Here is a 13,523-nt window from a genome sequence, read left to right on the forward strand (position 1 = left end):
GCATTATTAAAATTATTATTGTTATTGTTATTATTTGATGATGAGTTGGGATTAAATCGTGAATAATTTTGATTTTTATTTCCTTGAAATTTATTATTATTTATTAATCTGCATCGATCGGCCGTATGACCCTTCTTTTTGCAATATTGACAGCTAACAATTTCTCCCCCAATATGCCGTACTGAACTTTGTTTTTCTTTACTTGGTTCTTTTTCTGCAAGGACTACGCGTCTAATCATATTTATGGTTTCTAATTCTTTTTCAGCATCAATCGCTCGACATTCTATTTCTTCAAATGTTCCTACCTTTGTTATTATAATTTCTCTGTTTAATCCGCGTAAGAAACTCGTTTTTAAATGTTCATTTATTGTTTTTCGAAATTCTTCACTTATTTGCCCAGTTTCCCTTTTCTGTGCATCAAGTATTCGTTTCCCTAATTCTCGAATCCGATTCGCGTATGTTGCTACCTTTACATCTTTCTTTTGACAAATATAGGCTAATTTTCCCTGGGCTTCATAAACTGTTTCTCTAGGACCATATTTTGTTCTTAAAAATTCTACTAATGCTTGCATATTATTGAATGTATTACCAAGTATTGATTTATGCGCGTCTCCTTTTAATTTATTTCGTATCGCTCGGACTAAATTTATTTCTTGCGTCGGCGCAACCATGCTGAGTGCTTCCTCACATCCCTCAACAAAATATACAAAAGGAATGTTTTCCCCGTCAAAATTTGGTACTGCTTCTAATGCGTCTCTTAAGGAAAAATGTAATAAATTACCTAATGTTCCTTCTGTTATTATAGTCATTCCTGTTTGTGGTTGTTGTTGTTGAAATTGAGATTGAGGTTGAGATTGTTGTGGTTGTTGTTGTTGCTGTTGAAATTGTTGTATTACTCTCTGTTGTTCTTGAACTATCCTCCTTAGTTGGTTGATATCGGTTTCCCCTGAGGTACCTTCCACTGGTTCAGATGGAGGGGTACGATCCACACGACCCATTGTATTTTATTCTCTATCACTTTCTCTGTTCTTTTATTATCGTTCACAGATATTATTATTATTTATTATTTTTATTATTTATTATTATTATTTATTATTATTTTTTTTTAAACCGCACAAACTTTCGTATCCCACCGCTGTCACCAAAATTATGTCACGTCCGGACAATTAAGATTGTTTGGTCTATTTTGGGTCAAATCATTTAAGAAATTTACCCGGGATTAGACCTTGTTTGTGGGTTTATATTTAATTATTTAATCCTCTGGGCCGAATAAATACCGAATTTTATATGTTTTGCGACGAGGATCAGTTTTGTTTATTGTCTTCCAATGGGGATAGTTGATGTTAAAGTGGATTGGAATTAATTTATATTCTATTTTTTTAGGAGTTGGATTAGATTTGAGAGTATGGAGTTTTAGATAGAGAGGTAAAGGATCTTGATTTTTAATAATAGCTTCCTTAATTTGAAACGTAATCCTCTTAATTTGAACACGTCTGCCTGCTTTTTTGGGCATCTAATAAAAATTGAGAAACATTAGAATTTGAATTAAGACTGTTTAATCATAGTCGCCACACTATTGTCAGCAATTTATGACGATTTTCGCCATGCTCTTCGACAGCGCCAATCTTAGTCAAAATTCAAATTATTATAATATTAATTTTGTTGTTGTCATTCTTATTGACAGCGACAACTTTTATTGGAATTCTGATAATTAAAAGGACTACGTCTCTTTCCAGATTAATTTGAATTACTTTTATTAGGTTTTAAACACAAGTTTATATTTTCTGATTAATGAAAATGACAATTAACTGAGGACTAATGTCAAAAGTCTAAAGACTATCCTCATTATCTCTCTTATTTATACCAAGAGGCAAGAATCCCCGCGCAGGTTCCCGCCCTTGTTTCTTAAAGAATTTTTAAGGTGGGAGGTCATTCTTGTCCACGGTGAAATATAATAGTGAATCAATATTCTTATCAACTGCCCATCTTCATTGACTCGTGCCAATCAGTACATGGATCCGTATCGATCCATTTGTTACTCCCCATATTAATTTATTTAATTTTATGTGGACGTCACACATGAAAAAAATAAAATAAAATGCGAATTAATTATCGAAATCTACCATCGCATTTCGTCTCTCCGGGAATATGCGGCATTTGTAATCTCTCACATGGTGCGGTCGCTCAGCCCTTGCCCTGTGATTATGATGAGATGGACGCGCGTCGGGACGGCAACGTCACAATATATGTATATATATATATATATATATATATATATATATATTTAGAAGAGTCAAAGATATCGATTTTTCAATTTTTATGTTATTTAAATCTTTGATGTTTCGAGAAGGTCTCTGAAGATTTCCAATCAAAATCAATTTGTCGCGAAATGACGAGATATAAAGATGTTTCTGAATTAAGCTCGCGCGCGTCACGCACTTTTCTTCGTATGTCTGCTTATTTGAATATTATTCGTTTTTTGTTATTAAGATAGTTGTCTCGCAAATCGCAATTAACAATAAAAATTTGAAAATTTAACTATACGTAATAAATGTGGTATTTACACGTTTGTACAATTTATTAAAAACAATTGACCGCGTCGAACGTGCAATAATCGCTATTAAAAATGACATTTTTTCTATGTATTGCATATACGAAGCGTATAAAAACCTTGTATTTTAAATTTTAACAATTAGAACGAATAGTAAGAAAGTAATGAAAAACAGATATATGATAAAAATACACTATAGGAATACTTGTAAAAAAACCGAAATTTTTTACCGTTAAGCTTAAAAATGTAGACACGTGTTCACAATTGGGATCCGTCATATTTGTTTCCGATCTCGCATATATAGAATCCGTAGAACCTATACATGCATAGATCTTATACATAGGTATAGACCGGCAATTGCCTATAGTTTCTGTATTAGAAGCAGCATCCGGAGAATAATGGTTTTCCAAACACACTTCAAGAGAGAGGAGTACTAAAAAGTATGTTTCTCTTTCTAATCCCCTTCGAACAAAGTCTGCTATGTATTTCCAGTCTATATCTATAAGGTCTACGTGTAAAATAAAATATTCAGGCTTGATTAAATCAACTTCGGGTAATTTTAACCTTAGCTTAATTTAGGGTGCTTATCTGAAGAGAACAATTAGAATAATAAAATTAGAATAATAAAATTTTAAATTATAGAATTCTTTTTACATATAAATTTTTAGCGTTAAATTTTTTTTATGAATTATTTAATAACATAATAAACACACAATGCTAATAATTTTTTGTAACTTAATAAACATATATTTTATAACATATAATAAAATAAATGACAATATTTTAGATTTAAAAATAACTAAAAATAAAAAATAACAAAAAAAACAAATTATATATATAGATATTTTTTATTAAATTAATAACTTCATAAAATTTCATTAAAAAATGTATTACTTAAAATATATTTAACATAAACTTTTATTGGTGTTTATGCTGAATTAATTTAGTAAAATGTCTATCCTCTGTAAAATGGCTATCACAAAATCAACAGTCTGAGAGCTAATATAATTCAATCTAATTTTGATAAGCTTTTTATTACAACCTCAATAAAATATATTAAATTAAATGAGATTGCAGGGTTTCTAAATCTTATTAATGACTGTCTTAATTATAAGATTCATTATAAAAACTGATCCAAAAATTTTTTTAATAAAAACTTTTCACTAGTTTTATAAAGACACATTTTTATTACTTTCTCAGCTTTTGTACAAATAAAAATTAGGTGATAAATTAAAAAACTTCTACTTTGTATTAAAATTAAAGAAGAATTCAAATGATGTATTTTTATAAGCTTTTGAACAATTTTCACTTTTTAATTTTTTCTATAAAGATTTAACAATAAAACCTTGCTATATAAGAAATAATTATTTAACCTCGCATACAGTACATGATTTTTTTACATAAGAGTGTGTGTATCAAAATTCTGAATTAAAGTTAATAAAATCTTTTGATCAATTCTTTTGTTAATTAAGTTTTGATTTTTTAAATTATTTATTTTAATTAAATAAGACACGTTTAATTGATAATGTGATCACATTAATTACATATACCAAATCGATTTTAGACGTTATTTATAATAAGGAAATATTGTCCTGAGGTATACAGTTAGCTGTAATCTTTGCGAATTTTATAGTACTAAGATTTCAGTCTACTAAGATTTATTATATATATTAACAAATTGTCAAGATATAGAATTGTTATTACAGCCATTGTGTGCTCGTTATGTCTTGACTCATTTTATATGATGATATATATGTATATATGTATTTTTATAAATTTTATTCTGACATAATTTATGATATAATTGAAGACTGTAAATACAAATTAGAAAGCCAATAAATTTCATTTTTATTTTTGTAAAAATAAACTTTTGAGTTTTTATTTTCAAATTAAAAATATATTTCTCGCATTCTAATTAAATAATTAATAAAATAATTTCTCAAAAGTAATCTCATTATGATTCTGTTAATTTTTTGTTTTCTTGTACAGAATATTGTAACAATTTTTTAAAATGCAAAATCTTTAAATTTTTAATTTTATAATATCAAAAAGATCATTAATTTATAAAACAGATTGTAGCAGTGCTATCTTTAAATGAAAAAAATATTCATATATTTTAAAACTGTAAATGAATCAGCAACACTGTTACTAAATAATTAGGCTGCAAACCGAACTTTCATTTCTTGTTTAGTATTTTAAATGTTTGAAAGAGTTGCTCAGTTTATTCACTAAATAAAATTCCTCATTTTTTTGAATAATGTGAAGTTCTTCAAAATAAATATTTCCATGATATTCTCTCTTCCTCACATTTTGCAATTATAATACGAAAATCTTCTAAACAATTCCGTATTTATTTTAACATGTGTGATGGATTAAAAAATATAAAACTTTTTTGTATTAACACGATATAAAAAATATAACTAAAAATTGTTATTATGGTTTTCTTCATCTACACTCGGCCAAAAAAAGCAGTACACTTGAAAAGTAGTAAAAAATTGTGAAAGTTTAAGAATTTATATCTCAGCTAATAATTATGATATCGAGGTGTTTAAAAAACGAAAATGAAGCTTGAAGTCTGTAGTTTCAGAAAATTTTAGTGCCGATTACGTGGAATGATTAGTTTTACAATGATAAATGACAGAGTGAGAACCTGCAAAATTGATAAATTAAAGGTCCACTTTCCTAAATTGCACGGCGTGAATCAGTTAACGTAACTCAATGGCATGAAAAACACGTAAAAATTCACTTTTCTCTTTAATATGCGCTTTGGCGGAACCCGATACAATAATTTTTCGCTGAGTTATCTCAATTTGAAAAAAGTCCGTTTTTTAAAGACAAATTATGATTTAAAATGTGTATCTGCTATCTTTATCAATTCGAACCGTTGCAATTTTATTCAACAATGTTGCACTGAATGCGGGATGTCCCGAAGTGATGCAAATCATTCTGGCATCTCGCGTAAACAGAGTCTGAAAAGGATATTCGCAGGGTTTTCGCCGATACGAGTTCGACTACTTCTTCTGAGATCGGAGGGTATTCATAAGGATTTCCTTACGTAAAACACAAGAAAAAAAAAGACAAAAAGGAACAAAAAAGAAAAAAGTCACACACACACAGATAAAATTTTAAACAATATGACTTTTTTTCTTTTTGTCTCTCTCTCTCTCTCTCTCTCTCTCTCTCTCTCTCTCTCTTTTTACGCGGGCAAATTCTCATGAATATCCTCTAATCTCAGAGGAAGTAGTGCCGAACTCGTACTGGCGAAAACCCCACGAATATCCTATTCGGACTGTGTTTACGCGAGATGCCCGGAACGATTTGCATCGCTTCGGGACATCCCGCATTCAGTGCAACATTCTTAAATAGAATTGCAACGGTTCGAATTGATAAAAGTAGCAGATACACATTTTAAATCATAATTTGTCGTTAAAAAACCGATTTTTTTCAAATTAAGATAACTTAGCGAAAAATTATTGTATCGAATTCTGCAAAAGCGCATTTTAAAGAGAAAAGTTTGAATTTTTACGTGTTTTTCATCCCATTGAGCTACGTCAACTGATTCACGCCGTGCAATTCAGGAAAATAATCCTTCCATTTATCAATTTTGCAAATTCTCACTCTGCACTTGTCATCAACTGATTATTCTACGTAATCAGCACTAAAATTTTCTCAAACTACAGACTTCAAGTTTCATTTTCGTTTTTTAAACACCATGAAATGTGGTGCTGGAGACGACTCCTGAGGATTCCCTGAACGGCAAAGAGAACTAACTCATCTATACTAAAAGAACTCAATGTCCAAGATCGTTTGTCAACCACCGTAAAACAGCGAATCCTGGGATATTTCAGGCACGTCATCCGGAGGAATGATGACAATCTAGAGAAGTTGGTTGTCCAGGGAAAGGTTGAAGGAGTACGGCCGTGAGGACGCTCCCCGAAGCGTTGGATTGACCAGGTCAAGGAATGCACGGGAGCTCTCCCCCAGGACAATATAAGAGACGCCTTGAATAGGGATAAGTGGAGAATTATACTGATTCCATATCATGAGGGATATGGGGTCACAACACTTCAATGAAGTATTCGACAGTAGTGGTTTTAAACACCTCGATATCATAATTATTAGCTGAGTTATAAACTTTCACCCCGAAGCGTTGGATTGACCAGGTCAAGGAATGCACGGGAGCTCTCCCCCAGGACAATATAAGAGACGCCTTGAATAGGGATAAGTGGAGAATTATACTGATTCCATATCATGAGGGATATGGGGTCACAACACTTCAATGAAGTATTCGACAGTAGTGGTTTTAAACACCTCGATATCATAATTATTAGCTGAGTTATAAACTTTCACAATTTTTTTCAAATTTTCAAGTGTACCACTTTTTTTGGCCGAGTATATATAAAAACCGGTTAATTCTTTCAGATATTCTTTACAGATATTTACAGAAGCATTATTTACAAAAGCACCATCAATCGTTATAAAAAGTAACATTAAGTCCAGATACATGCAACAACTTTTTAAAATAAGCAATTTTTCTATCAATTTTTAATAAGTCTATAAAGAAATAAGTAAAAAAATTTTCCATTTATGCACACAACAATAAAATTGTTCAATACTCTCAAGGAGTTTTAGTTATCGAATAAAATCGCCCGTCGCGAGTCGCGTGCATATGTCTTTCGTCACAGCCTTCGTGACGCTTCGGACGTCTTCGCCACCGTTCGCGGCAGTGTGCGCGCGCAGCACCCTACGCCGGGTCAGAACTTTTCCGGCCGCTCACGAGACAGACGTGCTTACAATAGTCGTCATTTTTATGCAAAAGTATTATTGTAATAATTATCCAAGTTTGTGTACTGTACTCAAGATACCACTGCTGCTGAATTTATAATAAAGCAAGAGCATAAGAAGACATCTTCTGCCCGTATATTTTGTGAAGCATCCCAGGTAGCAAGCATACGTCATTTTGACGTCATATTCTGGTCATTCTGTGACCAAAAATCACGTGTTAAATGACGTATTTATGACCGAAAAGTGACGGACTAATGTCACAGACTATTGACGTCATTACATATACGTCATAAAGCCGTTATTTGATGACGTCTTTTATGACGTCTTTTTTATCCCTAAATGTAATTTTTAAATATATTAAATATTAATTAATAAAAAACTATTTAGTTATACAATAAATGCTATTTATTGCACAAAGTATTTTATTGCAAAGTGTTTACAAAGTAAATATTGCATTGAAGCACATAATAAACACATATATAATATAATATACATTTTGTACGTTGCAGTTAATTAAATCTAATTAACTAAAGTTAAATCGTAAAAGTAATAGGTACTATAAAATAACTATATAGGAACTAATTATTAATATATAATGATATATAAATATTAATATATATATGTTCATAATAATAATATGTAAAGGAGAGGAAGGAGCACACGTTGAAGGAGACGGAGTAAGACAGGAGATAAGAGAGAAGGAAGGATGAGTCTGGATGAGAGGAGAGAAGGAGGAGAGAAGATGGAATAATTCTGTATGTGTATTTTAGAGATATTGTGAGGTCGCAAGTGGCCAGGTGGAAGAAGGGAGATTGTAATGGGTTGGAGCTACCCTAAAGCTCCTAGGCAAACCCTTAGGGGACGCCGAATAAAGACATACAATACAATAATAATATGTATATATATATATATATATATATATATATTAATATCATAATATATTATTAATATAATATATACAGATCTTATATCTTATTGTTGAAAATATTATAATATCTTAATAATCTGTAACTAATTAATGAATAATTAATATTTAATTAATTAGGAGATTATTAATTAATATAGAATTTAATTACATTAAAAATTTTTAAAATAAAAACTTCAAAAATACAGACAAATGCGAGAAGACAATTAAGAAAGCAATTATTCATTTAAGCTGTGAATAATAGGAAATGATACAAAACTATCGCAGGTAATAGGAGAAACAAAACATTTTCCATATATAATTGATATTGGCCATGCCCTCAGATTTTCTGATAAATTTTCAATAATATTAATATGAAGCTTTGATGAATTATATGGATAATCATAGAAAGCTGAATATTTATTAAATTGTTTTCCTATTATAAAAATAGCACCTTCAGGTGTTTTAACAATGTTTTGTATTTCGATACTTATAATGTTTTCGTTGTCTATGAGGCAGTAACAATCTGCATTGCTATATTGTTTTATTGTTAGAATATAATTATTTAAATAAAGTTTTTTATATTGTTTTGCCCATTTATTACTAGTATTAAAAACTAAAGGCCCAGAATCATGCTGTATTTTACAATAGGAATAATCATTTAACTTTATTCGAGTTTTCCTATTTGCATTTAATAAAATATTAATTTCCGTAATTCTGCGATATATTTGTTGTAGCACATTGGTTGGAGACTTAATCAATTTTTTTAGATGACCTAAAAAGTTTTCAAATGGAAACGCTGAAAACTCATCTAAAGTATCGTAAACTTCAACATCATCACAAATATGACTTAGTAAATGAACATTATAAACTATAAATTCCAAACCATACAAACAATTTTTGCAGTGACTAATAAACATATTTAAAATTTTTCTCACAGTCGAAAGACCAATCTTTTTAATATGTTTATGCGACAACAATACAGATATTGCAAAATGGAAAAGAAGAAAATTTTTATAAATAGCTCTATTTAATACATTTTTCAAAACTATAGGACCTGAATAAAGTAAAAAGAAATTCTGTTGCTTTCCAGTTTTGAAGTTCTTCAAGTGAACGCGGTTTACGATTGAATTCTAGTGGAATAAATTCCTTTAAGCTAAGAAGATGCTCTGAAATGAGATTTTTGTTTCTGTGTGATAAACGTACTTGTAATGGGCCGCCAAGCCAGGTAAACAATAATTTTCTAACAATACCTAAACAGACATTATGCATATAATCAGTTGGAAAACATTTTATCAGATCTATTGGTAAACGTAATAAAGGTGTTTGACTCATATGATGGTCATCATCAATATGATCTCTAAATGATTCATTTGTACGTTTTAATGCTTTTAAATTTGGGAAAACAACTTTATTCTTATAATATTCACCTGGTTCTATACACTTGTCACAGGATGAATAACCTGTATGTTGTTTAACACATTTTAAGAAAGCCCTGGCAGGTGCATCACATACAAAGCTATGGATTTCAATAAAAAAATGATCGTTTCCACAACGAAACCCGTGTATTAGCAATTGATTAAGTTCAACAATAAAATCACTTAAAAAACGATCAAGTGGTTTTGGTTTAGCAGTTCCACAAAAAACAGAAATAGCAAATGGTGACACACCCGAAAAATTTTTTATAACACCCAAAATTGGCCACAATTGTAATTTTGTGCTTTTGAATAGAGGAATCCCGTCGATATTAAAACTAATTTTCAATTTTTCATTGTTGTTTAAAGCACGTCTGATTTTATATGCATTTAAGCAATGTATTAGAGCATATTCCAACCCAAAATAATGAACATCACCCGTATCTAATTTTATTACATTTGGACTAGAAGTTGGAGTTGCTAATAATGAACGACTGTCAAGTGGTAAAGAAGGATGATATGGAACAAGTATATGAAGTAGATCAGTTACAGATGATCGTGATATATTATGCTTCACGGCCCAGTGTCTTAATTTTTGTAAAATATTATTTTCGTTTTCTGATGAAGAATTTTCGCTACTTGTATGTAAAGAATTATATTCCTTATTTAAACAAGTATTTTCCAAATCTAAATTATCAAAATAAGTCGTATTTTCAGACAGTTCATTATTTTGACCATTAGATACTTCTGCTAAATTATTTTCGCAATTAAGAGAGAGAGATTCCTCTTGAGAAATGAGACGAATATTTGAATCATTACGAATAGTATTGAAAAATGTATTATGTTGAGTTTCTGCAACTCTTCTATATTGTTGTCGTCGCGAAACAAAATCTTTTCTCTTTCGTCTGATTTTAAGCATATTTATAATAAAAATAAAGAAACACAAAAACAAATAACTATGAAAAATTTCGAACTTAATTTTAATCTTACTAGTATTAATATAAGAAGTCTTATTGCTTATGGACGTCTTCTTTTATTTTTTTCTGTTAACCGTTGTTGCGCATGTTTAAGCCAAATTTTAATTGCGTTTTCTACATCATTATCGGTAACGGAAGATGATCGTATCTGTATTGCACCTATAATAAGAAAAAATTATTATATTATATATTATCTACTTTATATTTATATTATATACTTATATACATTATATATTATCCACTTTATTTTAACATATTTTACTATATTATGATATTATCTATACATATACATATATAATTGTACATATATATACTCACGAATTATTACTGTTTTTAATGTAAGAATTCCAAAAGGTTTTTTATTATGTCTTTGAGCATGAAAATTATAATCTCTAGCTAATTCGTTGGTAAAAAGTTTTCGCAAGATTTTGTTTGTTCGTGAACTAGTAGTAGTACCTCCCAAACTCGACAAATATAATGACTGCAAAAATAATAATTGTAAAAAATAAAGTCGCTAATTTATAAAAATATCGGTTTATTCATTCATTTAAGAATGACATTTTATTATTCAAATTATATTTACCAAAAAATTTTGGTTATCTGGAGATTGTAAATAGTTTTCAAGCGCTTCTACATCTTCGTGTGTTTTAAGTGGAAAATTTACAGGAAAATCAGATGGCAATGGAGTTATGCTATTAGAAGTTGTTGCATTTACAACAAGTTCGCGAATTTCTTTCAATTCTTCTCTTGTTTTTACTACTTCCCCAAAAGTTTGCGCTATAAATATTTATAACAGTAAGATAAATATATATAAAAGTAAAAAAATATTACTGAAATCATTTCTAATTAAAATAAAACATACGTACATAAAATTTTTATAATTTGCCCTCCGCAGAATGAACAAATAGATTCATCTAAAAATAAAATTATTTGTTCGTTGGATAAACGTATTTAGATTATTAAAATTAATGATATATAAATAAATTAAAAAATTTAATTACTAAATTATAAAAATTAATGATATTAATAAATTAATAATAAATTTGAAATCTTTTTCAATATTATACACAATTAATTGAAAAATATGATTATCATACATATAATATATATGTATAGATAAATAAAAAGCATACTTAAGTTATTATTTGATGATATAATGGTGGATGATTGATGGGTAGATAATTGCGAAATATTCCTTGTAATAGATGTATTGCACGCAGAAGTACTTATTGGTGTTGCTCTATTATTGCACGCAGAAATATTTGGTGTTACTCTATTATTGCACGCAGAAATACTTGGTGTTACTCTATTATTGCACGCAGAAATACTTGGTGTTACTCTATTATTGCACGTAGAAATACTTATTGGTGTTGCTCTATTATTGCACGCAGAAATACTTATTGGTGTTGCTCTATTATTGCATGCAGAAATGCTTGATGTTACTGTCTCTACATGAGATTGTTCTATAAAAGAATGTGATAAAAAATTATTCAAAAATGAATAAAATTATTACACAAAAAAGTTACACATGTTAATATATTTTATAATACTTACGTCTCTCTCTTTCATCGATAAAGACATTAGATGGTTCTGACAATTGCTGTTCCGGGCCATTCATAGATACTAAATATAAAAAGAAAAGTATTATATATTTATAATAAATTTTTATAAATTATATATAGATTATTTAATTTACTTTAAAATAGAGTAACATTTACATTTTGAAAAAAAATAATAAAAATAAAATATAGTTTTCTGATATTCAATGTTCAATAAGTTTTATAATTTAAATTAAAACATACATTGTTATAAATCAAATTACACATGCATAATCTATACAAAAAATGCCATTGAAATTATTTATTCAATTTCTTACAATATAATTCAATATTTTGGAACTTTAACGAAATGCTACTTCATTACCTTGTTTGATAGTTTTTGGTGAGCGTAATAAAACAGATGTATTTTCGTTTTCATTATCTTCACTGCTTGATGATGAAAAGTACCTACTATTTCTTCTTCTTTTTCTCACACCTTCAACTTCAGCTTCAGCTGTAGATTGCACATCTGATGTATTTTCGCATTTCTTAAGTTTTGCATGAGCCTTTTGAAGATCATCTACAATTAAAAAAATTAATATATCTGTAATTAAAAAAACCTACTTGAACCTAACCTAACCATAACCTCAATTGCTATTATACTTATAAAAGATTATAAAAATTATATATTATATAGTTCCCATACAAATATATATTATACATGTTTTACATTAAATATGTAACCCATTTTTAATATAAACGTATCAAAATTGCATTTTTTTACGCAATACTTACCACATTTTTATAAAATATGCGTTTTACGCAATACAATCGCCAACTATCTTCATTAGGCTCTTCTCCTACTGTAAGAGCTTTGTTGAAGCGTGATGTCATTTTATATGGGGGCCATAGAACTTCTTTTTTACTCGGAGTAAGCCATTTCAAATGAACAAGAGCTATATCACCATTATTCTCTTCATCGTTAGCATCAGTGTAAAATTCAATGCCACAATAAGTCATTGTATACACATTTATATTCACTAAAATATTAGACAAACCGCTACACAGCACGATAGTCAAAAAACTACTTCGGAAACTCTCTGCTCTCTGCTCTCTGCTATTGCTTTATGCTTTGTCTACAAAGTCTGCATTATCACAGAGTGCATTGCCTCCGTACTTTATTATATATATATATATATATATATATATATATATATATATATATATATATATATATAGCACAGCCAATGAGACTAAAGTAGCGATTCACAGTGACTTTTCATGAATAATTCAAATACAATAATAAAATTATATTTATATATTTATTACTTTTTACTCCGTATAAATATATAT

At 29.0% G+C, this 13,523-nt stretch overlaps 1 protein-coding gene across 1 annotated transcript; it reads right to left on the reverse strand.

The window, feature by feature from the left end:
* Window positions 1-9,329: 9,329 nt before the first annotated feature.
* LOC145939287 (uncharacterized) lies at window positions 9,330-13,190 on the reverse strand. Its single transcript, XM_083043522.1, has 8 exons — window positions 13,010-13,190; window positions 12,556-12,750; window positions 12,187-12,255; window positions 11,986-12,095; window positions 11,766-11,850; window positions 11,216-11,409; window positions 10,951-11,113; window positions 9,330-10,791 (listed from the first exon to the last, which is right to left on the reverse strand). Exons 1-8 carry the CDS (start codon window positions 13,188-13,190, stop codon window positions 10,673-10,675), a joined length of 1,116 nt encoding a protein of 371 aa, XP_082899648.1. The 3' UTR covers window positions 9,330-10,672.
* Window positions 13,191-13,523: the final 333 nt, after the last annotated feature.

The sequence above is a fragment of the Prenolepis imparis genome, unplaced genomic scaffold (assembly GCF_030444845.1).
Source record: "Prenolepis imparis isolate NDT839.2.m4 unplaced genomic scaffold, iyPreImpa1.0 SCAF_8, whole genome shotgun sequence".
Classification (NCBI taxonomy): Eukaryota; Metazoa; Arthropoda; class Insecta; order Hymenoptera; family Formicidae; genus Prenolepis; species Prenolepis imparis.